The sequence below is a fragment of the Hemicordylus capensis genome, chromosome 4 (genome assembly GCF_027244095.1).
Source record: "Hemicordylus capensis ecotype Gifberg chromosome 4, rHemCap1.1.pri, whole genome shotgun sequence".
NCBI classification, from domain to species: domain Eukaryota; kingdom Metazoa; phylum Chordata; class Lepidosauria; order Squamata; family Cordylidae; genus Hemicordylus; species Hemicordylus capensis.
In genome coordinates, this window is record NC_069660.1 from 240,441,996 (window position 1) to 240,468,688 (window position 26,693).

Sequence of the window (26,693 nt, forward strand, 5' to 3'; positions counted from 1 at the left end):
TGTTGCTGAATAGCAAATTTGAATCTGTTTGCAAGATATTAGATTAGAAATATATAGGAATTGTAATATTTTAGCCAAGTTTACAAATTAAGTTAGAATTAATCTTGTAAGGAGGCCTGTGTTCCAGTTTACATTGGAACAACCATTCATGGAAAATAACTGTAATGATTAATCACCCAAACAGCTCATGGCCTACGGTGGAAAGTTGAAGTATTCAGCAGCTTTTTACGCTTTGGATGGTATTGGAACTGCGAACCTTGAACCACAAATCCTGATGAAGGGTGGTTCTACCAATAAACAGGTCATCTACATGGACATTCCTGCTCCAGAAAATGGAGTAAGACAAGACGAAGAAATCATGATGATGGAGGTGGGGTGAAACATTTCAGTGAAATGAGTAGAGTCTTGTTCAGCAAAGTGTTATTTGTATAAATTCATATTTACTTGTTTCAGTAATATAATACGTACTTTGGAACCCACTGACAATTTTCTGAGGGCCATTTATCGCATGCAACATGTGATTTATTCTGCATGAGAACACTGTGTCATGTCTATGTAATCTGAGGAGCAGCCCTAAGATGTGTATTAAAATTTCACGTGTACTGTGCAAATATTAAGGGTTTAATCCTTATTGCTTGAAAAGATACAAATAGTGTAGAATATATTGTTACTTTTAGATTAGGGGCCATAGCCACTGAGAAGGCTTGTTCTGTGTGGGGTGGGAGAGCAAAAGCAGTGGCCCCAGCCACAGTGGCATGGGGATGGGGGGAGAGAGGATATGTATGCCTGGCAAGAGGAAGAGGAAGCGAAGAGAGACAGAGAGCACCTGTGTGAGTGCCATGGCCGCAGTGGTGAGGTGGGAGACAGACAGTACACACGAGACAATCAGAGGAGGGGAGAGAGAATGAAAGAGAGAGGTCGGGAAGGGGGAGAGAGAGTGAGCAAGAGGCAGAAGGCAGAGGGGAGAAGAGGAGGGGGGAGAGAGAGAAAGAATGAGGAAAGGACAGGGGGGCAGGCGTGAGGGAGAGAGAGAGCGAGCGCTATGGCAGGAGGGGAGCAAGTGTGTGTGACCGTGGGTGGCTCTGGGGATTAGAGGCAGCAGCAGGAGGGCAGGGGAGAAACATGTTAGGGGCTGCCACTGGGGTCTGTCCGGGTTGCCAGTGGCTCACAGGTCACACAATGAGGAACAAAGGTGTACAGTAGATGAAAACTAACAAGTAAAACAAGCCTAGGAGTTTTACTTGGTTCGTACTGCATAATTTGAACTTTTAAAATCTAAAACTGAACTACTGGAGTAGTAGTATCTGAGCAACTCTGTGAAGTCTTTCACATGATGTTGCTGGAGAGGGAGGGAGGGCAGGCTGCCGTCCAGCCCTCCACTGCACCATGCACCCACAGAAGCAGTGTGTGACTAAGGGAGACGCTGGGAGCAGGAGGACTCCCTCTTCACATCCCAGGGTGCCCTGGTGCAAGAGCGTGGTGGCTACTCTTGTTAGAGCAGCTGCCATGCTTGACACAGCCGCTCCTTCCCAGGGGAAGTTGTTTAACCCGACGGTGACCACCCAGACGATTGCCGGCTGAGGTTAAGCAAACCTGTGGTTCACTTATCCTGGGCTAAATACTGGGTTAAAAAGTGGGGCTTGGTTTGGGGGCAGTGCTGGGAGCGGCCTTGCTCTGGGTGCTTAACATGCGCAGCCTAACCCAGGCTGGACTGCCATAGCTGCCCATGTGAATACCCTTTATGCTTCTCATTTGGTGTGGGTTGCTCTGAGCATAACGCCTCTTCAGCTTCTTTCAAGTATAAACCATCCCAAATTTCACAGTATACTCTTGCACCGTATAAACCATTCCAGGCAGGGATGGCTCATAGACAGCATAGGCATGATTCCCTCCTCCATTATTATTGCCCCACCAGGCTTGGACTGCAGGGGAAAATGACATGAGAGTGGGTGTCTTAGTTTCTTCTTTGGACAAGTAAGGCAATGCCTTCTTGTTATCCTTTCACACATGCTTTTGTGTTCCAATGGAACATAAGAGGAGTATTTTGTCCCATGATGAGGAGGAGCAATTAACTCAGATGACTGCCAGACAAATTTGTATTCTTTGAACATTTGCAATTAATTTAATTTATTTTGATTTATTTAGAATGTCTGGAGATATTTTAATTCTGTCTCTGATGAATCTGTCTCACATTTGGACTTCATGTCAGTGCTTAGCAATGTAGAATATATTCTAATCAAGGCATCTTATGGTCAAGGATTACAGCAAAGCAGGTAAGACTCTGCCCACTCTTCTTAGAAACTTGCATATGTTTAAAGTATGAGCAAGATAGTAAGGTTTTGTCTTACTATGGGTGTTACTCAAAGGGGTTCACCCCTTAAAAAACACTCTGAAAGGGAGCCCTCCAGAATAGCCTTCAGTGCTGCATGTGGAACTGCAGTCAGAAGTGGAAAGAAAAGGACGTGCTTGTGCTGCATGGAACTCATTATTTCCTAGGAAATAAAGAGCTACATGAGTAAAAACCTTAAAGCCCTAATGTAATAAAAGGCAGTTAGTGGCACAAATGTGGATGATTGGTATGTTTTTTTTAAATCATCAGCATAGCTAAGCTATAAAGGGGAGTGGCACCTGCAGGTTTTGTATAAATGAGAAGGTGACTGAATTCTGGAGCCCACCATCACCATCCAGACCTCCATGAAATTGCATTGCCTGCCACTGCCGTAGAAATGCCACTCCACCTGGCGCTGTGAAGCCGTCGGGTGGGGTGGGGTTTGTGCCTGGGCTGCTGGAGGGCAGGACAGACGTTTCTCCCCTCCTTGCCTCACACCTTTTCGGTTGGGTGGCCAGTCAGGGAGCTGGGTGTAGTCACATGCATGCCGGCCCAGCTCCCTCCCTCTCCTCACAACCCATCTGGAATTAGGATCCAGTTTTTCAGTGAAAGATTAGCTGGTCGCTTGTTGGGCCAAGTAGGAATTTTTGGTCTCCATCCTGATTGGCTGTGGTTGGGGATTTTTCTTCTTCTTTTTGCCTACTCACTGATTGTTCTTTGGAAGATTTTAGGGGTGGGAGGTGCGTTAGGGAGTTGGTTGCACTGGCAGGTGAGTTTGGGCACTTGAAGGTAAGGATCTCTCGGTGTTTAACTGGAGGCACCCTTGTGGGTGAAGGGTGGTGCATGGAACAGCCCCTCAGGGTTTCGTGGCCCCAGCAGGCTGGGAATACACTGCTCTTAGGTGGTTGCTTCACTCACCCACTCAGAGCTGGCTCGAGGGGTGTGTGACCCAGGCTGCCACCTCCTCAGCACAGTAAACTGTGTGGCAGGGAGTTTGCTAGCCAGTGGCTGCTGGTGGCCTCCTCCTGGCCCAGTTGCTTCTCCCAACAGCGTGCAGGGGCTGACAGCTGTCGCTAGAAGGCTGGATGCCCCTGTGAGGGGGTGGAGTTGCCTGCATTCCAGTTTGTTTTCTTGTTGCATCTCCCCAAAATTTTGTAGTTATTGAATTGTGGTTAACAAATAACCACACCTTAATTTTGCGCTAATAAAGTAGCCAATAACGTGTATATTTCATCCATATACGTTTGTCCTGTCTTCTTTGGGGTCTGGGGGCAATGCAAAAGCCTCCATTTGGATCTACTCTTTAAGTTCTGTAGACAGGTTGATCTAGCAGAAACCTTTGCATAAGCTACCCCCAGCCACTGGACAATTTGTAAGTCGTCAGTTTTACAGCTTTGGACCACTTTTGTTTCCCAAATGAAAAGTGTTATATAAATATCTTGTAGAATATCGAATGTTTCTATGGAAATTGCCATGAAAACTGATGAAATACCCTTGGCTAGGAAAACAGCTCATCTCATTGAAAAATGCCAGTGCCCTACAGGATATGCAGGACTCTCGTGTCAGGTATGTTGTGTCTTGGCAAAGGGTTGAATTGTAGCAAGACATAATATGGTTGCCTGAAATGCCTTTTTAAGAAGCAAGTCCAGTTGCATTTCTCGTTACAACTCATTACATTACAACTTTTCTGCTTATAGGTCTGTGCACCAGGACACTATAGGGACAAAGGTGGAGATACCAGCCTGAAGGTCTCCTCCTCGCTAATCACACCTTGTATGCCATGCCAGTGCAACAACCACAGTGAGGCTTGTGACCCAGAAACAGGAAAGTGTTTGGTATGGGTGCCCTTGTTGCTATTTCATATTGTCACAGTTTCAAAACTTAACGTTTCAGGAAGAAAAATTCTGGAATATAGGTTATGAAAATCCTATACAATTTCAAAATTTTGTGAAGTAATCTCTTACGCACTACCCTTATACTCTGATTAAGGTTGCACCCTTTAAGGGATTAATGAGTGTGCAGTGCAATCCTAAGCATGCCTACTCAGAAGTAAATCCCTGTGTTTTCTATGGGACTTTTTCTCTAGTAAGTATGCTCACAATTGCAGCCTCAGTCGATTCACGCTTTAATTGTAGATTCTTAATACATAGGTTGATCACTGGAAAAGATTATTTTAATTTTCATTTAAAAATCCACTCCTGGTTCTGTAACCATAGATAACTAGGACTGTGCTCTGGAATATTCTTAAGAAGAGGGGAACACATTTGCTCCCACTCCAGATCCTGGGGACACAGGCCCAAAGTGGGATGTGTGTCTTCCACATTCCAAGCTTTCCCCCCAGATTTCAGCCTGTTTTATCTTCCCATATGTGACTAAGGAATAAAGTCTCCCTGTCTTCTGCCACAGATGTCTCTTGACTGCTCATTGTCTGCTTAGTTAATAAGGACATTACATATATTATTTTATTTTAGAGAGATTTAAAAAATATATAAATTAAAACCATAAATTGCTTTCATTTCAAACTTTATGAATTTCTGCCTACTAGGACTGCAGGGATAATACTGTTGGTGACCACTGCAGTGTTTGTGCCCCAGGCTATTACGGCAGAGTGACTGGATCTGTCAATGATTGTTCTCTGTGTGCTTGTCCAAGAATTAGCCCTGGGAGGTAACTAAAAATTAACTTTGACGTCTTTAGTAATTACTATTTGTTATACCTGCTGTTGCCCAGTAATGTTGTCAGTCCCTCAGCAATGATGGAAACTTTTGCCAGCTGTATTTCTAAGGGATTGTAATCTTATCTGTTTTTAAATCCAGGGGATAAAGATAATTATTCTATTACTGGTCTCAGTGTGGGGACTTTAAATAGTAATGATGGTAGATGGTGAAATGACTAAACCAGTGCCAGACCAAGTTCACTGGAGCAAATGGTCATTGTGGATTGTGCTTATATCCAATTGATTGCCAGTTCTCATTAACAGAATAAGTGGTACATCTTTTCCTGGCCATTTCAGGCTATGGGATGGCAGGGTTACAAAACAACCTGCACGTAGAAAACTAGCAAGTTAGGGAGAAACGGGCCAGCCTAAGTTTCTTCCTTGAATACTAGTTTCCTCTGTGAAAGGGACTTTTTCATAGGTATGCATGAAGGTACTCTAATAATGCTTTCTCTTTGTTCAAGCTTTAGCCCCACATGCCTTATGAAGGGTGTTAATGATTTCCACTGCGATGCTTGTACCACTGGATATGAAGGGCAATACTGTGAAAGGTGAGATATATAAACTCTTCAAGAGATTTTCAACAAGTCTGCTATGTACATGAGCACTCTGGTCCTAAGCATACAAACCAACACACACACACAGCACCAGCAACAGCCACTGGAGAGATGCTATGAACAGGGGCATTGCTCCCCCCTGCTATATATGCCTCTTTATCCTCTTTAAAAAATTATCTTTGCCCAATTAACAGGGGCCCTCTAACTTTTCCCCAACTTCCACAAAATAGGTTTCATTCCAGACTGTGAGCCACAGTCAGCTGTGATACAGGTGGCATACAGTGATAAAGAGCATAGGGATAGTGCATATTGGTGGTTATGTACATTGGAGGCAGAGTAAGAGCCAGAATCCAAACATATCTGGCTCTAATACTGGACATTCAAGAAATACTCATTTTCACTTTTTTCCTTCTAGGTGCTCTCCAATGTATTATGGAGATCCTAAAGCCCCTGGTGGTGAATGTCAGCAGTGTCAGTGCAACCCAAGTGGTTCTTTTAACAATAACTGTGATCATGTCTCTGGGCAATGTAGCTGTAAGCAAGGTGTAACAGGTCACCTTTGTGATGAATGTGAATCAAGGCACATCCTTGTAGAAAACCAATGTGTTTGTAAGTACCCTTTTGTGCTTTAACTTTTAAAAAGGATTTTACAGAAAGGAAATTGGGAGATATGTTTGATATTGTTTAGGTACAATTGTCCCTTAAGACTGCAAACCTAAGCATACTTGCTTGGAATTAAGTTCCACTGGAATTCATGGGACTTCCAAGTAACTATGCTTTGGATTACAGTACAAGCTACAGTGCATTCTTTATTATATAAAGGGGTGGGTGGTTGTCAGTGTGTGCACACACGTGTTTGTACTTTTGGAAAGACACATTGATTATGTTTTGGATTTTGGTATTTTGCGATTGGTGGATATTGGTTGGGTTTTTAAATGTTTATTTAAATACTTGCATATGCAGTTTCTTTAAGTTGTAGACTTTTTGTTGTAATTGTCAGACTCCCAGAGGTAAATTTATTAGAGAGCAGACATATGGAAAAGAGTAGGTCAGAAAGGAGTTTATTGTACTGTGGATAACAAGTGAGCAAGGATCTAGGGCAGTAGATCTATATATGTAAGGCTCTGTAGTTGTATGTCTAGAGAGAATGAATGTTCTCAAGATCATTCTTCTTTTCTCTAGAAAATAGGCTCTCAACATGGATGCTGCAGTAGGAGTGCCTTCCTTCTATTGCTCTCCAAAGGAAACTATCTAGTTTTCCTGGAGAAAATTGTTTCCCTGGATAAGGTAATAATCAGTGAAACAAATTACTCTTTGAAAATTAGACAGCTTCCTTTGGAGAACTCTACAGGGGAAGCACTCATACGGTAGCATTCATGTTAAGACGCTGCTCCCTGGAGAATGCAACTTACATCCCAATGAATGAGTGTGTGTGTGTGTGTGTGTGTGTGTGTGTGTGTGTGTGTGTACACAGCATTTTAAAATTATGTAAATACATATTTTGTGGGTATCAACTAGAAACTCATCTCCCTTTTTACTTTGGTGCTTTTGGTTCTTTTCCCTTTTTCTTTTCTCTTTTGCTTTAGTGTTATTTGTGAGCCTTCTTAATATACTGTCTAATGCAAATCTGTCTCCTTTTAAGTCAAATTTTAACTTCGAAAACTGATACACTCAAACTGTTTCCTCAGCTTGTGATGATGCCTGCACAGGTCTATTGTTAAATGATCTGGATAACCTTGACAAAGCTATGTTTTTGGTTAACCTTTCTGATGCTGTCCTGGCACCTTATGGAATACTATCAGACCTAGAAAATGCAACAAAACATGTAAAGGTATGTATAGTATAGCATTTTGGAAATATTTTGTATCTTCTAGGACAGAATTCTGATATAAGCCATGACAAGTTCTGGTGGCCGCATTCAAGTACACTAGCCAATAAGCACCATTTCATACAGTACAAACTGTTGGTATAGCCATACATCCTAATATAAAATCTTTCAAATGCTCCTTTCTTGCTACCATTGTTATTTATTAAATGTTCCAGTTGCTTTTCTATATAAAATATTCTCAAGGCAACTTACAATAACATTGTCTCTGAAACTGGGGGTAGTATACACATAGCTAGAGATTTAAACAAAAGGTTAGGTTCAGATTACTGAATAAACCATAGCTTATTCAGTCAGGAACATGACCTTGAGTCCATGTGCTCTCTCCTCACACCTCCTCCAATTATGTCTGCCTGCATCATTACTTATTTAAACCTCAGCTCCATGGCCTGTCCAAACCTGGAGTGGCGCTTTAACTGAGGTGTATAAACCACAATTAAGCCAGCACTCAAAACCAGAGTTGAATCTTGGTGTTCAAATGCTAGCTTAAAAGTTCCAGGTTGAGATAAGCTACAGATCTGTTGTGATCATGATGACCAATCACAATGTCAATGTCATGGCTCAGCAATGGAGCCAAGAAGGTAAAGGAGAGTGGAGGAAGTGGTGTGTGTGTGTGTGTGTGTGTGTGTGTGTGTGTGTGAGAGAGAGAGAGAGAGAGAGAGAGAGAGAGAGAATATTTTGGTCATCTGAGCCCACCCATTGTATTGAAATAACCAGAGAAGTGTTATTTCAGGTATATTACTTGTTGCATAAGTGATATCCAGATTAGGCAGTAACTTAATTTTATGTTTATTATATTATTTAAGCATCTTGACTGAATTAAAATCTTACACTGCATAGATATCAACTTGCTTTTTTCTTTAATAATATTCCCTTGTCTTCTTAATGTCCTGTTTTGATATTGTTGATGTTACTGTATGTGATAAGTTCTATTTTTAATAAGACCAATAACATTTTCATAATAAAAATATATGTTCCATCTTTTACTATAAGTAGCTGACCTGGTGCAGAGCATCTGCGCCCCTAGTTCTCCCTGTCTCCCCCCCGTCTTCATTTCTTTTTCCTCCCCTCCAGCCCCATTTCTTTCTCCCCCTCCACCCCCATTTCGCCCCCCCATTTTGTTATCCCCCCTCCCTGCAGCCGTTCTCCTTCAGCGGCCAGGCTGCTTTTCCTGCACAGCTGCCTGCTGTCCTGGTGGCCGCCGCTTCTCCTCCCGTCCCCGTCGCTAATCCGCAGCTCTCACGCGAGAGCTGCCACGCATGGGATTAGCGGCAGGTACGTTTAAGAGAATTAAATATATAGATGTGTAAAATGGTTTTGAATTGTACTTGTTTTATTCTAGAAATGTTTTGTTACCATGCAGACATTTTGCAGGACACTGGAAGTATTACTAGAGAAATAGACTAAAACAATGGTCAGTGCATTTTAAACAATGGGCAGAAGTCATGTTCTTTGTGTATAATTCTCAGTCATGAACTGATTGATTGATTGATTGATTGATTGATTGATTGATTAAGTGCCGTCAAGTCGGTGTCTACTCTTAATGACCACATAGATAGATTTTCTCCAGGATGATCTGTCTTCAACTTGGCCTTTAAGGTCTCTCAGTGGTAGATTCATTGCTGTCATATTCGAGTCCATCCACCTTGCTGCTGCTCGTCTTCTTCTCTTTCCTTCAACCTTTCCCAGCATTATGGACTTCTCAAGGGAGCTGGATCTTCACATAATGTGTCCGAAATATGATAGTTTGAGCCTGGTCATTTGTACCTCTGGATTGAATTGTTCTGTGATTCATTTGTTTGTTTTTGTGGCTGTCCATGGTATCCTCAAAAGTCTTCTCCGGCAGCAAAGTTCAAAAGCGTCAATACTTTTTCTATCTTGCTTCTTCAAAGTTCAGCTTTCACATCCATAGAGTATCATAGGAAAAACCATTGTCTGAACAATTCTAATCTTTGTAGGTGTAGACACGTCACAGCATCTAAATTTCCTTTCCAAGGCCTTCATTGCAACCCTACCAAGTGCGAGTTTGTGGTGTATTTCTTGACTGCTGGATCCTTTACTGTTGACAGTCGATCCTAAAAGGCAGAAGCTATCCACCTCTTCAATGTCTTCATGAACACTTCGTTGAAAATTTAGATTTATTTATTTTTTAACTTATAGGAGTACTTTTTGTCTAAAGAAGACTCAGCCTACTCACTGGAAAATGTAAATGACCATCTTGTAACTTTATCAAGTAGTACAGACCGTTTACATAAAGAGGTAGGAATCTTGTTGTTATATTTCTTATCAAAACCTGATGCTTGTTGGGGAAAAACCACAGAGAATTCAGTAAAGTTAAATTATATGGAATTTAATTCATAGCGAGTTTATTGAAATGTGCCTGCTAGACTATGGGTAGTGTTCATAGCTTTCATTTAGTATTTAATAAAGAAAAATTACCATCACATAACACAGGGTTGCCAGAACTAGTTGTTTCCCAGCATAGAGTTAGGATGTTGTCATTACGACCTATGCCATCTTTAAGTACTATTTTACTATTGTTAGGGCTCAAAAACCTGATAACTATAACTTGTTTCTGATTCTCTTGGAAATGTGTCTTTAGCATTTCTATGATATTTTACTCATCTTGTAGGGTGTGGTTGATAATACGGCCAGTAATATGGAAACGAAATGAAACTAGCTCATTTCACAAGTTTGTGATGGTTAGTGTCCTGCATTGTTTAGTGTGAATTCTAGATATGCTCTGCATTCTTTGGTACAGCCACTGCTTAAACAGTTCAGATGAAATAAAACTACAATTTACTTTTATACTAGATAACTAGACTATTAAAAAGAGGAGGGTATATCAGCAATGCCACGGAAAGGACCTTGAACAAGAGTCGAGAATTGGCTATATTTATCGACACATTACAGGCAACAGTTAAAGGTAACATGCTGGTAGTAGGCTATGTGTAATTATGTTTTTGGAGTAAGAATATATCATATTCATCTATAAAAGTTGTTTATAAAGAGAAAACATTAATAAAATTCCTTTCTTTTCCTAACTGCTTCTCTCTCTCTCTCCATCTAGTTCTTGAGGAAGTGGAAGCATCTCTTAATGAAACATTAGGCACTGATTTCCCTTTGTCAAATAGGACATTTCAGGATCTGCAAGATGAGATCCCCATCATGCTTGACGTGATGCGTGGAAGATATTTCAGGCAGCTTCATCAAAATGCCACTCTTGAACTAAAGTAAGACTGCTGAATATTTCTGGGCATGCTCAACAAAATAATAACACACGCACTAGCAGAAAATTATATCTAGAACTTGCAGAAAATTATATTTAGAATATAAGATGTCAGAAAGCTGAGGTGTTGGGGTGGGGTAGCAAACTCTTTAGAAGACATAATCAAAATTCAGAACAAACTGGACAGGCTCGAAGGTTGGGCCAAAACCAATAAGATAAAGTTTAATGGAGATAAGTGTAAAGTCCTTCATCTAGGTATGAAAAATAAAGTACACAAATATAGGATGGGGGATACCTGGCTTGGTAGCAAAACAACTGGTGTGCAAAACAAGTCAATTTGTGAGTCATTGCATGTTTTAATGAATCACTAGTTGATTTGAGCCAGCAGTGCACATCTGAAAAAACTAACACAATATTGGACTGCATTAACAGTACCATAATATCCAGATCACAAATTATAGTTCCACTCTAATCTGTGCTGGTTAGACCTCACTTGAAACACTGTGGCTAGTTCTGGGCACTATAGTTTAAGAATGACATTGATAAACTGGAACAGATTCAAAGGGTGGCAGTAATGGTGGTGGAGGGTCTAGAAACCAGTCCTACAAGGAATGGTTAATAGAGCTGTGTATGTTTAGCCTGGAGAGGAGAATACCAAGGGAAGGGGAGAGATAATAGCAGTCTTCAACTCTCTGAAGGGCTGTCACATAGAAGAAGGAGTTATCTGCTGTTCCTGAGAGCCGGACCAGAACCAGTGAATTGAACTGATAAGGAAGCAGACTGAAGCTAGTCATTAGGAAGATTTCCTAACCATAAGAGCTGCTTCTGTAGAACAGTCTGTTTTGTGCAGTGGTGAGCTCCCTTTGCTGTAGGTTTTCGACGGGGTTGTGAACAGAACGGATTTTCTGTTTTGTTTTGAGCGCAAAACAAATTGCAAAATCCTCAAATCACTTTTAGAAAGAGTGTAAAATCTTGGCTTTTTGCCCAGGCATTTATTTGATTCTCTGCTGCTGCTCTTTGTACTCTGTATTGCTTTTATGCTTTTGTTTTAAATTTTTAATCAGATTTGTTTAATATTTTTCACTTAATATTTTAATTGTGTCTTTTTTACCGTCTTGTTTTTAAATTTTGCTGTAAACCGCCTTGGGATTGTTTTAATGAAAGGCAGTATATAAATTTAACAATAAATAAATAAATGATTCGAATGTTTTGAGTGTTTCAGCCATAGGGAACAATGGGGAACTCAAAACACACCATTTTCCCCATGGTCTCCTAGGGACACCAAAGTGGGTTAGATGATAGGGCACTATGGGTGCTGCCAACCACCCAGCTCACAAAAGAAATGGGCAAGCAGGCGATTTTAATTATTTTTTTAACCTTTTCCCCAAACCCCATAGAATCCTAAGGGGAAAGGTTCAAAATTTGTTAAAAATCGCCTGCTTGCCCATTTCTTTTGTAGGTTGGGTGGTAGGTAACACTCATCATGCCAATCACCAAGAAAATGGCACACAAACAGAAAGTTGGAAAATAGTGCACCTGATCATGGATAAAGAACTTCTGGGTTTATGCAATAGTTTGGGAATTTTTTAAAAATCGTAATCTCGAGCAAAATATATGAGTATATATTATCTATCAAGTAGACTCTGAGGCCATTTACACAACCTACCAGGTGGGCGGGGGTGTGTGGGGTTGGGTAGGAAGGCTTCGTAAACCTTTTTCCCCCCCAGACTATCATTCCTTGTTTGGTGAGAGCACGGAGCATGCTCCCAACAGCCTCTCTGTCTTTCCTTTGAACTACTTTTAAATTTAAGAAGACTTGTGCAACTTTCCATGTTGTAGTGTACTGTGTATGTGTTTTCTGTTTACTAGAGCTGCAGAAAGACTATTGATACAAATTAAGAAGACCTATTGGAGACCCCAGCAGGAACTTAAAGAGCTGCAAAAAGCTGCAAAACATACCTTGTCAAAGCACAGCACTGAATTTCAAGAAGCAAAGGATCTTGTGAATGAAGCCAGCACTAATACCAATGAGACCAAGCGGCTGCTTTTTCTTATTAACAGTAACCTTAAGCAGTTCAATGTAAGAAGATGGACAGCATATGTAATACCATATATATTTTTAGAGTGTTAAAAGCCAGCCTCATGGGAAGTTTTTTAAAAAGAAGAAATAGATTAATATTTACACTAGTAAAATATATATGATTTAACCCATATAGAATACTAGATAAATGCATTATAAAACAGCTGGTTTTCAGAGTATTGATATGCAATAATTGCATTTATATCATAGCATAAAAAACTGAATATTGAAGAAAACAAGGAACTCTCTATGATGCTGACCAAAGAAGGGAAAGTACAGATCGATGCTGCTGCTGCCCTTGCTGAAGATGTAATTAACACTACATCTGTAAGTTACTGGACACTTTTGAGTATTCATTTGATACAGTTAATAGTCCCAGTATGATTCAGCAATAAGTAATTTTGAATATTTAGAGTCTAGAAATCCACCGGGATGGACTGATCCTATGGAATGTCAAGTTAAGGCAACATGTGGATGATCTGGTCATGCAAATGTCCACTCGGGGAGCTCTCGCTCTTGTTTACAAAGCAGAAGATCATGCAGCTGAATTACAGAGACTTTGTCATGCACTAAGCAGGTGAGAGCATCATGAACTCAAGTGTGGAACTGATTAAATTAGTGCCCTATCTCTTGGGCATCTGCGGGACTTTTTCTGGGGTTGGGAAAGGCTACAATCCTATACCCACTTATCTGGGTGTAAGCCCCATTGAATTCAGCTGCCCCCCTTGCCCCTCTTAGTGTGCACTATTTAAATAGAGGGCTGGTTTGAACAAACCTTCTGGCTCTGCCTGATGGTGAACTGGGATTGTGCCTGTGTGGTCCAGTGGGAATGCCTGTCTCACGTCCATGCTTGCTGGGCATGCACACCAGGGATCATGAAAAATCTGAGACTTGGAGGCCCAAACTGTGCAAAAAATATCCCACATACCATTTGGAACTCAACCATATGATTTAGGTCTATGTACGTTAGATTTTAAGTGCTTTTTAATGAAACATGACACCCATGTGCAGACATCAGGCAAAAATGACACTTTGGATGAGATGCGGGGACACAAATCTGTTCTCCATCTACATGTAGGCAATACATTCTTCGAGCCCAGCCCACTGATGTGCAGGTTCTTTTGAGTTTGGTTATTGCCTTCATTTAAGCAGAAGATGTGCAAAGCAGCTATGCTGAATAAAGACATTGCAATGGCAAGCTCTCTTTAATGGGGTGAATGAAGGGAATGTACTGTCCAGCCATTCAAGCAGCATGTTTTTGACGTCACTTTAGCTACTAACTGGCTCAATGATTTAAAGTGCAGTCAAACACAAGTAAATATTTAAAAGGTTCTCTAAAACACTCTAAACTCCCAAATATTGCAGTATGCTTATTGGAGTAAATTTTATGTTAAAATGTTTTGATCCCCCCCCCCTTACTGCAGTGACCTTTTGAATGTCCAGAATGTGTCTCTGAATGCAACAAATGCAGTCCATGCTTACTCCACCATTAAAAGTCTGATAGAAAATGCTGAAAGTCTGGCAGATGGTGCTTATGGGATTGTGACTGAATCAGGGCATTGGGTAAGTGCAACTTTGTGAATGGAAGCACTCTGCATCATTTCTGAAATTCTTCTTTATCTTGCAAAGTACTCCATGTTCCACTGTATGGAAGCAGAATTACCTTGACACCATCTAGCTTGTGGTTGAGGCATCAGATTTACCCTCATTCGCTTCTCAAAAGTAAATCAGTCGCTGAGCTGGCAGTAGTATCCCAGAGAAGTTCCTCAGGAGAAAATCAAGGTCCCAGCAGGCTTCATCATACTCTTGTTTGACCTGCTGAACCTCCTCATTTCAAAAACTGCCAGTCATTAATGCCAAAACATAATTTAATGTAACAAATAGAATTACATTTTTCCATACATAGTGTTTGCTTGATGTGCTTTATTTTTCTTTTTAAAGCCAAAAGAACCCTTTAATACTACTGGGAAAAGTGTTCTCCAGCTTGGCTCTAAAGCTTTAATGGAAGTAAAAAGTGTACACAAGAAGTATGAAGGTAAGTGTGATAGAATACATGTTGCCCAACAGATTTTCGCTGCTATATTGATGGATTTTAGAACGAGAGCCACATCTGCAATTACAGCCCCCTTTAGAGGAATTGAAATGTTTAAACATACCTGTCAAGTAGCAATTCAAGCAAGATGCTGTTTTCAACCCTTTGTATCCCCCTAAATGAAGGGTGAATTCACATGTCCCTCTCGCCAGGAGACAAGGTGGATTTTCTGCTGCAGAACAAACTCTGCTTCCCCCTTTTTTTGTCCTCCTATTGTCACAGATATATGGCTCTGAGTTCAGCATGGATTTTACTGCTTTGTCCCCCATGCTTTAGGAACCTTTTAGTGTTTTTCTGAACTCCCCCCACCCTGCCCTGAGGCAGTTGGCATGTTTTATTTAACTTCACGTTAAATGCTTATTTGGCATGTTGTTGTTTGGTTTGTTGTTTTTAAGCGTGGTCCTTTTTTAAGCTTAAAAAGTCCTTCTGGGCATTGAAGAGGAAATGCCTTTGTGACTGTCACAGGGGCTGGCTAATCAGCACTCTGCACAGTCAGTTAGGTAAAGGGAAGAGAGCGGGTTTTAAAATAGTTGGAATGGACAGCCAATTAACAATCTTGCAGCTGGCTCCTGTTGGAAGCAGGTAGAACTAGTTGCTTCTGCTCTTGGCTTAGTCTGGCATCTTGGCTTAGTCTGGAAGTTTGCATATCTGGTTTAAAATGAATGAGTTCGGATCCACAGTTGGATCACTGGTCAAACTATGTTTATACGCTTCTGAAGTTTAATCAGGAAAAGATAAACTCACGGTTGGGTAAAAAAGTAATGTCATCTCAAATAAATAAGCTGTGATGGAAGCTCCTACCACAGAGGAGTGCCACTTTCTTTCTTTGACGTGGTTTCTGTCTTTTGCGCTAATGGGCTATGTGCCTGCACAGAGACCTCGTCGGAACCTAACAAGCTCAATTCTCCTGCTTTGGGTGGGAACTGCGTCCCCAGCTGCTACATGTGGCTGCGCCAGTCCTCATCCACTCAGTCTTTCATCGTCCGCACTTCAGTGCACATCATGGAGTCTGCAGCTCGATAACGAGTAGGATCTATCTATCCCCTTGTTGTTTCCCCCTGCTTTTTTGTTTCCTTTCCTTAATTCTTCGTTACTTCTTTATTTCTTCGCGCAGTAGCAGTTTTTTCTTGACATTTTGATTTTTCACGGTCTTTCCCTTCTTTTGAGCTGTGATCCCGGCTGGGACGGAGTGTGATGGCCGGCCAGCCTTTGGCGTTCATGCCGGGCACAACAAACTTCAAAAAAGGTGTTGGTTGCGGATCTAAGATCCCTTCCCTCGATACTCATACCGAGTGTCTCCTGTGCCTGGGGGAATCCCACATCATCGAGACCTGTCTTCACTGTCAAAGGTTTACGAAACAGGCTTGCAAAAATAGGGCTTCTCTCCTGCGCGCAGCCCTGTGGGATCTGGCTCTCCATTCATTGGAAGCCTATTGTTGAAGTGATCTGTTAAAATGGCTTCATCGGTGCAGTCAGAGCGCTTGGTGTCTGCTCCTGTGGATGCCGAAAACCCGGACTTAATACCAGTATCAGCACTTCCTAGTGCAATTCCTTTGACGGCTTTGAGTGAGCTCTTGTGCTCTGAAGATCTCCCTAAGCATCCCACGCCCATGGTACCGAAGTCTTTCTCGACCCCCGCAGTATCCATACCAAAGAGGAAAAAGAAAAAGAAGTCGAAGTTGCTTTGTGATTTGCCGGTGGGCCAACATCTTCCTCCCATACCAAAGAAGAAGAAGGCTGTGTTAGTTCCTGCTTCGGAGGCCCCAGTGACCAAGAAACCTAAAGTAGATTCTGATTATCCTACACCAAGGTCTTTGGTTTTGGCACAGCCTAGCTCGCCTTTGGAGGAGGATTCGTTGAACTTGGTTCCTGCTCGGGTTTACCCGAGTAGAGAACGCTCTGTGGTGTCAGATGAGCCTGGGTACGCTTCATTGGAGAGGGAGGCCTATTTCCCTAGGCACCGCTCGCCTCCTTGAAAGTGCCAGGAGCTCATCCCTCTTACGGACCATAGTGCCAGTTGGGAATTAGAGGAGTGCTTAGCAGATTACAGACAAGGTCAGGCCTGGGACTGTCGCGAGCCCACATATTCGGATCCATACCAGGCGTCAGAGCACCGTTTTCCCTTGGTTCCAGTCAAGCTTTTGTATGGTGCTTGGCGCCGGGACTCTGGATCATGTAGTTGATATCAAATCCCAGTTGGAACTGACCCGCAGGATACAGTTCATAGGGCTGATTTTCGATAAGATCTTGGAAAAAGTCTTTCTTCCAGACGCCTGCATACATATTTTCAGGAACCTGGCCATCAAGGCCCACAGACGATGCGCTTGGTGCAGCGCCTACTGGGGCAAATGGCGGCCACCACTTGCGTACTGCCACAAGCACACCTTTGAATGCGTATTATTCAAAGGTGGTTCTTGGATGTGTTCAACCCCCTTCGGGACTCGAGTCATTTGGAGTGCCTACCCCCTTGCTGGGTATGGGCAACTGGGGCATGGTGGACCGAATTTCAGCACTTGAACGTCGGTGACCCCTTCCTGGTTCCCCAATCTTGGTGGGATATTACAACCGATGTGTCGGAGCTCAGTCAGGGGTGCACCTAGAAGGGTTCCGCCTGAGTGGACATTGGTCCCCCAGGGAGAGGACCCGACATATCAATTACTTGGTGTTACTGGCCATATTCAATGCTCTCAAGGGGTTCTTGCCCGTGATTGGTGGTTGTTCGGTGATGATCCAAATGGACAATATGACGGCAAAAGCCTATGTCAATCAACAGAGCGGCATGTCTTCGAGGAGCCTTCTGTTCCTGTCTCTGGACCTTTTGAATTGGTGTGTGGCACATATAGTGTCACCTCAGGCGGTCTATATGCAAGGTTCCCTGAATGTTCAGGCAGACACCTTGAGCAGGATGACAGTGTTCTCCCATGAGTTGGCCTTGGACCGAGGTGTTTGGACCGACATATTTGTAAAATGGGGAGTCCCAATTCTGGACCTTTTTGCTTCCCAGGACAATGATCAGTGTGCCCTCTATTGTTCCAGGTGAGGGAAAGGCGAGTGCTCTCTAGGTGATGCCTTTGTCCTCTTTGACAGGCCCTCTACTATATGTGTTCCCCCCATTTCCCCTCATTCCGAGGGTCCTGCTCAAATTGAGTGTGGATCGGGCCAGGGCCCTCCTGATCACCCCTTGGTGACCCAGGAGGCCTTGGTTTCCAGCCCTGAGGCAGTTGGCGGTGGATTGGGTGCACCTGCCTGCTCTACCGAACCTGCTGTTGCAGGAGGGGGGACAGGTTCTCCACCTGGATGTTTGGCCCCTACATCTGACGGCCTGGTTGGTTCTGCCAACTTCCCACTGAGACTCAAGGAAGTTTTGGTTAAAGCCAGAAAACAGTCCACATGGAAGTCCTATGATCACAAGTGGACTCGTTTCTGTTCGTTCACTTCATTGAATAAGTTTGATGCATTTAATCCTTCTGTACAAGATATATGTAATTATCTGTTGTCCCTTAAGGTACATTTGGTGGCCATTGTGGCTCGTTCCCCTATGACCTGGGCTTCATGGTTCAAGGACCCGGTGGTGAAGAGTTTCCTTAAGGGTTTGTCACATGTGTTGCCAGACGATCCTGTCATGTCAGCTGCCTGGGATCTGTCTGTAGTTTTGGCTGGTCTGCTACTGCCTCCCTTTGAGCCATCGGTTTCAATCGAACCATGTCTCCTGACCTGGAAGGTCGCCTTTTTGGTGGCTGTTACATCTGCTTGGAGGGTGAGTGAGTTGAGGGCCATGAGGGTTGACCAACCTTACCTCCAGTTCCACAAAGACAAGGTTGTGCTCAGGCCAGATGTACAATTCTTTCCCAAAGTGGTCTCTATGTTTCACCATTAGTCTCCACTACCTGTATTTTTCCAGAACCTTCCTCAGATGCGGAATGAAAGTTGCATTGTTTGGACATTCAGAGGGCATTATCCTTCTATGTCCAGAGGTCCGCTGAATGGAGGAAATCTTCTTTGTTTGTCCTTTATGATGGGCCACGTAAAGGTCTCCAAGTTTCTGCCCAATCCATGTCTAGATGGATAGTTTCCACAATTGAACTTTGCTATCAATTAGCTCATAAGCAATTGCCTGCTACCGTTAGGGTGCACTCAGATCTGTAGCGGCTTCTGTTGCCTTTGATCGTGTGGTCCCGTTGGAAGCTATCTGCCAGGAGGCTACCTGAGTTTTGCCCCACTCATTTATTCGTCATTATGCTATTGATGCCAGGGCATGAAATGATGCTGTATTTGGCAAGAGTGTCCTGCAGTCAATTTTCAGTTGATGTACTTGTTCCTAAATAAATGATTCTGGCAGATTACATATTGCTTCTGTCTCTCCCTCCTCCTTGGGTGCTTGCTTGTTATGCGCCCATTAATGTAAAAGACAGAGACCACGTCAAAGAACTACAAGTTAGTCACCTGTAACGTTGGTTCTTCTAGTGGTCATCTGTCCTTTTACACGCCCTCCCATCCTCCCCACGGGGTTCACTGAAGCTGGACTCCGTGACTGAGGGGATGAAGAGTGGCGCAGCCACATATAGCAGCTAGGAGCGGGGTTCCTGCCCAAAGCAGGAGAATAGAGCTTGTTAGGTTCTGACGAGGTCTCTGCACAGATGCCTAGCCCATTAGTGTAAAAGGACAGATGATCACTAGAAGAACCAAGGTTACAGGTGAATAACCTGTAGTTCTCCAAGTGTGTGTGTGTGTGTGTGTGTGTGTGTGTGTGTGTGTGTTTGTTTGTTTGTGGGATTTGTATCCCTCCTTTTCATGCACAAAAGCCTCATAGAGAAATGGCAATGCCAAAATAAGACACAGATGAACACTTAGAGTATGTAGCTTAGCCATAAGATCTTCCAAGCTGATCGAAGGACTTGCTTTCTTGCCTCAGGTTAGCCTGGTGGAAAATATGGGAATCCTGATCAATCACATGGATCTCCTGGGCACAGTCCTGAGATTATGGTTTATGTCTTAATCCAGAGCATATTGACAATGAATATGTCAATATTCAGGAAAAATAATATCAGGGAGACAAATGAGAATTTGAAATCTGGGAGACAAAAGAGAATTCAATAATGAAGCAGAGCTTTAGAATTTGGTATTGGAATTTTTATATTAGGGAGACAAAGGTTCAGATCCCCACTCAGCCATGAAGCTTACTAAGTGATCTTGGACGACTGTCTCTCAGCCTATCTGAGAGACAGATAGTTATAAGGTAGTTATAAGGCACGAGAGCCTTGTGTACCCCTGCATTCCTTGGAGGAAGGGTGGGATAAATATGTAATCACACATTTCAACAAGGTTGATACTTGCCATGTGTTAGCATGGACTGTACTTATGTAAGATACAGATTATAAACCTAAACCATTTGTTTTCAGAGGTGTGTGTGTGTTTCTTTCTTTGTTGCACATGGCTTTGACTCACTTGCTTGAGCTATTTAAAGTAAGCCTGGAAATTTTAAAATGGTAGTGGAGATAATAGTGCATCTCACCTCTCATTTCAGCATACTGTGGTCAAGATATAGTTCTGGTTGGTGGGGGTTGAGAAGTGGAGAGAAGAGCTGGTCTTGTGGTAGCAAGCATGACATCCCCTTTGCTAATCAGGGTCCGCCCTGGTTGCATTTTAATGGAAGACTACATGTGAACACTGTAAGATGTTCCCTTAGGGGATGGGAAAAGCAGAAGGTTCCAAGTTCCCTCCCTGTCATCTCCAAGATAGGGCTGAGAGAGATTCCTGCCTGCAACCTTGGAGAAGCCGCTGCCAGTCTGTGTAGTCATTAATGAGCTAGATGGACAACTAGTCTGACTCAGTATATGGTAGCTTCCTATGTTCCTAAGTGATGTTGGACAGATGGTCCTGTCTTAAATCTGTTTACTGAATTTGGTGGCCTTCAGACCCACTGCTACTGTGATTTCAGAATTTAGACCGCAATTACTTTCACCTTCATAGGACTTGTGTCTGGATTAAATGAAATGAACATAAAAGTGGAAAAAATTAAAGAGAAGGCTAATGGAATTGCCAGACAGTTTAATGAGTCATTGCTGCTGCTGACTGCATTGCCAAATGGTAAGTGAAGCCTGTCCTGACAAATGGACTTCATTACATAATACAAGCATGTTTAACATTAGCATAGTTTGGTCCCCTCTGAAATCTAAAGGAAAATTCAGTAATTCCCTTTACATGAAGATGCTGAAACCAGGTGAAACTACAGTGGTTTTAAGGACAAAGGGCCCAAGTCTTGTGTCATTTTCTCATTCCTGCCAACATGTCCCTGTTTTCCTGTTCACCCAAATGGGAAAATAGGGACATGTTGGAAGGTATGTTTTCTTAGATATATTCTATACATAGTTGCCACATTTAACACCTGTATAAAAGGAAAAAATCAGCAGACAAAGCCTTCCCTTTCACTGTTGTGTCTCCATGCCAGGCAGAGGTTTAACTTTTGAATTTCTGCCGGCATTCATCTACTAAAGATGCAAAAGTCTGGAAAGTTTTAATTTTTCTAAGCATGTTTGGCCATTCTAAAACTGTAGTGGAGGTTTTCTTGAATTCCTGAATTCATTGTAGTTGTGTTAGTGAAACAGTAATGAAAAAGAAGATTCTGATATTATTAAAATGCTTGATCTGTGTATAAATAAAAAAGCACTGTGGGTCTAAAGGATGAATGTTTCTTGATGATATAAACACAATGATTAAACTGTCAAATCTTCTTGGTGTTCTGATTTTCCATAGTATTCAAAAAAGCAAGGAACTGTTACCAAGTTTTAAACTAAGGAAAACCGAAGTTCCATAGTAGGAAAATGTGAGATGAGAAAAGCCACACTTAATTTATAAGCTTGTCGGGTTTCTTCATCTCTAGCATCTGCCTGAAAAGTTGTCTTCTATAAGGTGCTGACTCTGTTTTTAGTGGCCCAGTTAACTAGCTGCTGTTCAGTGAACCAACTCTACTTTTTAAGATTAAAAACAACGCAGGATGTTAAGGTGCACTGAAATGTAACAGCAGCAGAATGAAGGACACCTACATCTAAATGTTAATGCAGTGGGGATAACTGACTCAGTGCCTACTTAAATCATAGTCATTACGATTAGAATGTGGTGTTGATACATTATCCCTCCCTCCCTTTGCTGCGTAGTACCTATATGTTCCTTAAGGCAAATAGCTGCTTCAAGAGGAGATTTAAATTGGGAAATGACACGGGGGAAATTAACCCTGTCCCCTAGGCTACTCTAATAGTAAAAAAAGAAATCCCTGAGAGATCATGTTCACAAATTTAATTTGGTCCTGAGACTGGCAGTCAGAAACTCAAACAGCATGTTCTCTGCATGTTTACCCAGAAGTAAATTCTATTGAGTTCAATGGGGCTTACTGCCAAAGAAGTGTGCATAAGAATGCAGCCTGAGAGAGCTTTCTATCCCATTGCAGATAACGTAATGGGTACTTGAGTTCATACTTGCCAACATGTCCCTATTTTCACCTGAATAGGAAAATAGGGACATGTTGGCAGGTATGTGAGTTTTGCTGATCATCTGTTGCAGATACCAGTGAAAATATTCTTGCTGTGAAGGATTTGGCTGTGTCTGCTAATGTGACTGCTGTTAATGGCTTGAGCCACACTGTGGGTTTTAGTGAGAAGTTGCTGAACACTTCATCTGCATTGTCTAAGGTTAATGAGACATTGCAGAGAACCAATGAGCTTATAATCGACTCATCAAAAGCTGGTAAGTTTGCTGCTTCATTTCTCTCTAGAAATGTCACTGCATGCAAGAGTGGGGTTAATTTTTTAAATCCCTTGTCTTTAAAGCCCATTTATACTGCTTTTGCTATATGGATGAATGAAAGTGATAGTTGTTGCATGAAATGATAGTTGGTAAGGTCTTTTCCTATTACAAGTAAGCATTTTCTAAATTGCAAGCCTAAATGAAAAGGCTGTAAACATAAGAAAGTTTGCTGACTGTTGCATATGCTTTTCATTCTGGTTTATATATTTCACTATAATGTTCAGTGTAACCAACTGCCAAGTTTTATTGTAAATAACTACTCAGGTAGTAAAACCCAACCAGAACTCTGATTCAAGATATTAACTTCTCTTTGGGCAGCAGCGTCAGCGGAGAGGAAAGTGAATGAAGTTGAAATCCAGGCTGGTCTCTTGTTTGGTAGGCTGAAGCCTCTGAAAGTGCTGGAAGAGAACCTGAGCAGAAACATCTCTGAAATCAAAGAGCTTATCAGTCAGGCCCGCAAACAGGCAGCTTCTGTAAGCAGTTTATTATAGCTAAAATTATTTGCTTCCTCATAACTTGTCTAGAAAGAAAAATGCTACTTTGTGCTAATATTGTGCACATCAAATAGCCTAATTAATACAATGTGAAGACATGGGCTACATTTCAATCCAGAGAGCACCTGTTGTTTGTTTGTGGGTGCTTTTGATTTGTATTTTTCATTCGGCCACAGCCTTCCATGCCTTTATTGGTTCCTTGCAATTTTAGAAATGATTTGTCATGCAACGTGCAGAGTTGGTGGCTGGCAGAAAATATACTCATATAATGTGTCATTATACTCAGAGGACACATGGAGTTCTCTAAACTGTAATCATAATGATTTTTGTTAGAATTGTTGAGTCTCTGCTTTTCTTAATCCATGGGGTTTGCTGGAGAAATGTCGTTTATGCAAAGCCACATTTGCATCCATTAATCTTTGCTCCCTGTGCTGTAGACTGGAGATGACTAACTAGCATTCTGTCAGCCACATCAGGCCCCAAGCAATTTTACCTGGCCTCTAATCAAGCTGTACCTTAATCAAATAAAACTTTTGCCTGTGTACGGGTCAAGCAGAGAGCTTTATTAAGTGCCTCAAACTGAATGCATGTCCCAGATGTGCTTAATATGCTTGAATTATAATATAACAAAATCTGTTTCTTCCTTGGCGGTAGCATATATAAATGCACTGCTTTGTTTTGGCTTTACCTCAGTGATTAGATCATGAGTAGATGTTAGTCTTTAAACACCACAAAATCCTATATAATGAAGGTTTAGCTCAGTTCACATTTTACCGGTAAATGGCTGGCTATATACTTATTCTCAAGGCACTGACAACATTATCCGTCTGTCTATCAATTACACTTCTATACCACCCTATCCAAAGGCTTTGGGTGGTGCACAACAAGTAAAAGACAACAAACACCATTTTAAAGCAAATAAGTTAAAAACAATATTAAAACAAATCTAAAACAATTCAGAGTCATTTAAAACCAATTAAAATACTTAAAAACAATTTAAAAACCTTGGAAGGCCAGGCCAAACAATCAAGTCTTTAGGGTTCTGTTGAAGGCCAACAATGAGCCCAGACTATGGATATCTGCCAGGATATCTGGCTATGGAGTGCATTCCATAGACCAGGAGCAGCTACAGAGAAGGCCCGGCTCTGGGTTGCCACCAAACGTACTGGTGGTAACTGGAGATGGACCTCTCTGGATGACCTCAACGTGCGATGGGGATCATACAGAAGAAGGCGCTCTCAGGTAACCTGGACCTAAGCCATTTAAGGCTTTATGAGTGATAACCAGCACTTTGTATTTTGCCCAGAAACATATTGGCAGTCAGTGCAGCTGTTTGAGAACAGGCATAACATGGTCTCTCTTGATTGCCCCAGAGACCAGTCTGGCTGCTGCATTTTGAACTAACTGAATTTTCTGAACTACATACAAAGGCAGCCCCACGTAGAGTGCTTTGCAATAGTCACACCTGGTGGTTACCAGCTGATGCACCACTGTTTTGAGATTATTCTCTTCAAGGAATGGAAGCAGCTATCAAACCAGTTGAAGTTGATGGAAAGCGCTCCTGGCCATAGCCTCCACCTGGGATACCAGGTTGAGGCCTGGATCCAAGAGCACTCCCAAGCTGTGTACTTTTTCCTCTTGGGGGAGTGTAACTCCATCCAGCACAGGAAGATCTAACTCATTCCTCAAATTCCTGTCCCCCACAATGAGCACTTCCATCTTGCTTAGATTTAACATATATACAATTTTTACCTTTGCATTTCTTTTTTCAGATTAAAGTTGCAGTATCTTCAGAAAGAGACTGTGTTCGTGCCTATCAACCCCAGATATTATCGGCTAACTACAACACATTAACATTAAATGTTAAAACAACTGAACCTGAAAACCTGCTGTTCTATCTGGGTAGCAGTGGTAAAGTAAGTTGAGGAATTTATGGCATTTTCTGTCCAAGTGTAGCTTTTCTTTTATAGGAAGATAAAGCGCCCATGTCTTGGGGAAACTCCCCAATGCTTCGCACGTGTTGAGTGGTGAATTGTGGGATCTCCAGAGGCTGGGACATGTCTTCCCAGCCTCTGGAGCTCTGCGCTGCAGACATGCAGTGCAGATCATCTAGGAGCATGTTCCGTGCTCCCAGCAACATGGGATTGGTCGTATGGGGGGAAGGTGAATTTCACAAGCCTCCCCGCTGACCTGCCTTCCCACCCACCGCCCCACCTGCCCAGTTGTGTGAACAACCTCCTACTTTCCTTAAGGAAAGCAGGCTAAAAAGGAAGATGACTCAGCTGAATTGCATGCCCTATCCACTGTTGGAAGAAATATTTGGCACTGGGATTAGAGAATGAGGCAGGTTGTTGGTACTCTGTAGTTTTGCTGCTCAGGTAAAGCAGGATTGTGCAGGATCAAGGAGGGTGCAAATAGACCAATTGTGATATAGCTGGAGTAGGGAAGGTTGCTAATATTCTATGCTGACTTTCAGGAATGAATCTCTTCCGTATGGGAGATGTTCCATTCATTGCAATGGAGGGAGCAGATATTGAGGTCAATCAAAGGGACCTTTCACATTATTGGACAGGCAGGCGGGGGAAGCAGGGTTAAGCCTACCTTCCCAACAGACAATCCTGGACAGGCCCCATCCATGCCATGTGACAGTGCACATGGTTGCTGCAGTGGCAACCAGTGCAGTGTTCCGGAGGAATCCCACAATGCACCATGTGACAACCAACCCATGCTGACACACAGTCCTGGAGCCTGGGTTAACGGAGTGATCTCTCTCTGTTAATCATGGCTAAAAGCCAGGTTTGAAAGCTGGGCTTGGCGCCACGGGAGTGCCAATATCCACATGGATCCCAGCATTCTCACAGGCAGCCAAGCCCAAGTTTTCCTCATACCCTGAGGTCATTCACAGAATCAAAAACTATTCTACCCTAGTTTGGAAGCTGTTTTATTCATTCATTCATTCAACAAATTTTTATACCTCCCAAAACGCAAGTTCTCTGGGCGATTTACAACAAAACTATTAAAACAACCAATACAAAGTTTAAAACATTTCAACAATTAAAATTTAAAACATTAAAACTATTAGAACACAATTAAAACACAGTTAAAACAATGAACCGGTTCTCACGATCCATGAGACCCGGTTTTGGGAAGTGAACCGGAAGGGAGCCCTGAGCGGCCAGATCGGCTGCCCACACGATGACCGGCTCCGAGATGGACCCGGCAGGGGCTGGGGAGCTCGGGGGCCGCGCGGCTGGGGGCCGCGCGGCTGGGGGCCGCGAGCGTGCAGGGCATACTGGGGAGACCCCCGAGCCGGGAGGCTGCTTTTAAGCCTCCCAGCAAGGGGTCTACTCACGAGTAGCCACGGCGTGGAGCTGCACCGCGGCTACTCGCAAGCAGATAGCCCGGGTTTGCAGAGCGCTCTCTCTGCAAATCCGGGCTAAGGGGTGAGCTACAGGAGTGGGTTAGCTGCTCCAGAACCACTGGCTTGGCTGCGAGTCCGGTGGTTCTTACG

The 26,693-nt window shown here is 42.6% G+C and overlaps 1 protein-coding gene across 3 annotated transcripts in view; it reads left to right on the plus strand.

The window, feature by feature from the left end:
* Positions 1-26,693, plus strand: part of LAMA1 (laminin subunit alpha 1) — a 197,645-nt gene that overhangs the window by 140,089 nt on the left and 30,863 nt on the right. For all 3 annotated transcript variants that reach the window (XM_053250001.1, XM_053250000.1, XM_053250002.1), the window contains exons 26-45: positions 185-370; positions 2,146-2,273; positions 3,775-3,895; positions 4,027-4,164; positions 4,875-4,996; positions 5,510-5,596; positions 6,018-6,211; positions 7,291-7,433; positions 9,648-9,746; positions 10,302-10,413; positions 10,558-10,720; positions 12,586-12,796; positions 13,007-13,123; positions 13,210-13,373; positions 14,221-14,359; positions 14,738-14,831; positions 20,859-20,975; positions 22,446-22,628; positions 23,007-23,161; positions 24,955-25,098. In XM_053250001.1, coding sequence (XP_053105976.1) covers positions 185-370; positions 2,146-2,273; positions 3,775-3,895; positions 4,027-4,164; positions 4,875-4,996; positions 5,510-5,596; positions 6,018-6,211; positions 7,291-7,433; positions 9,648-9,746; positions 10,302-10,413; positions 10,558-10,720; positions 12,586-12,796; positions 13,007-13,123; positions 13,210-13,373; positions 14,221-14,359; positions 14,738-14,831; positions 20,859-20,975; positions 22,446-22,628; positions 23,007-23,161; positions 24,955-25,098 — 2,817 coding nt within the window. The remainder of the gene's footprint in view (positions 1-184; positions 371-2,145; positions 2,274-3,774; positions 3,896-4,026; positions 4,165-4,874; positions 4,997-5,509; positions 5,597-6,017; positions 6,212-7,290; positions 7,434-9,647; positions 9,747-10,301; positions 10,414-10,557; positions 10,721-12,585; positions 12,797-13,006; positions 13,124-13,209; positions 13,374-14,220; positions 14,360-14,737; positions 14,832-20,858; positions 20,976-22,445; positions 22,629-23,006; positions 23,162-24,954; positions 25,099-26,693) is intronic.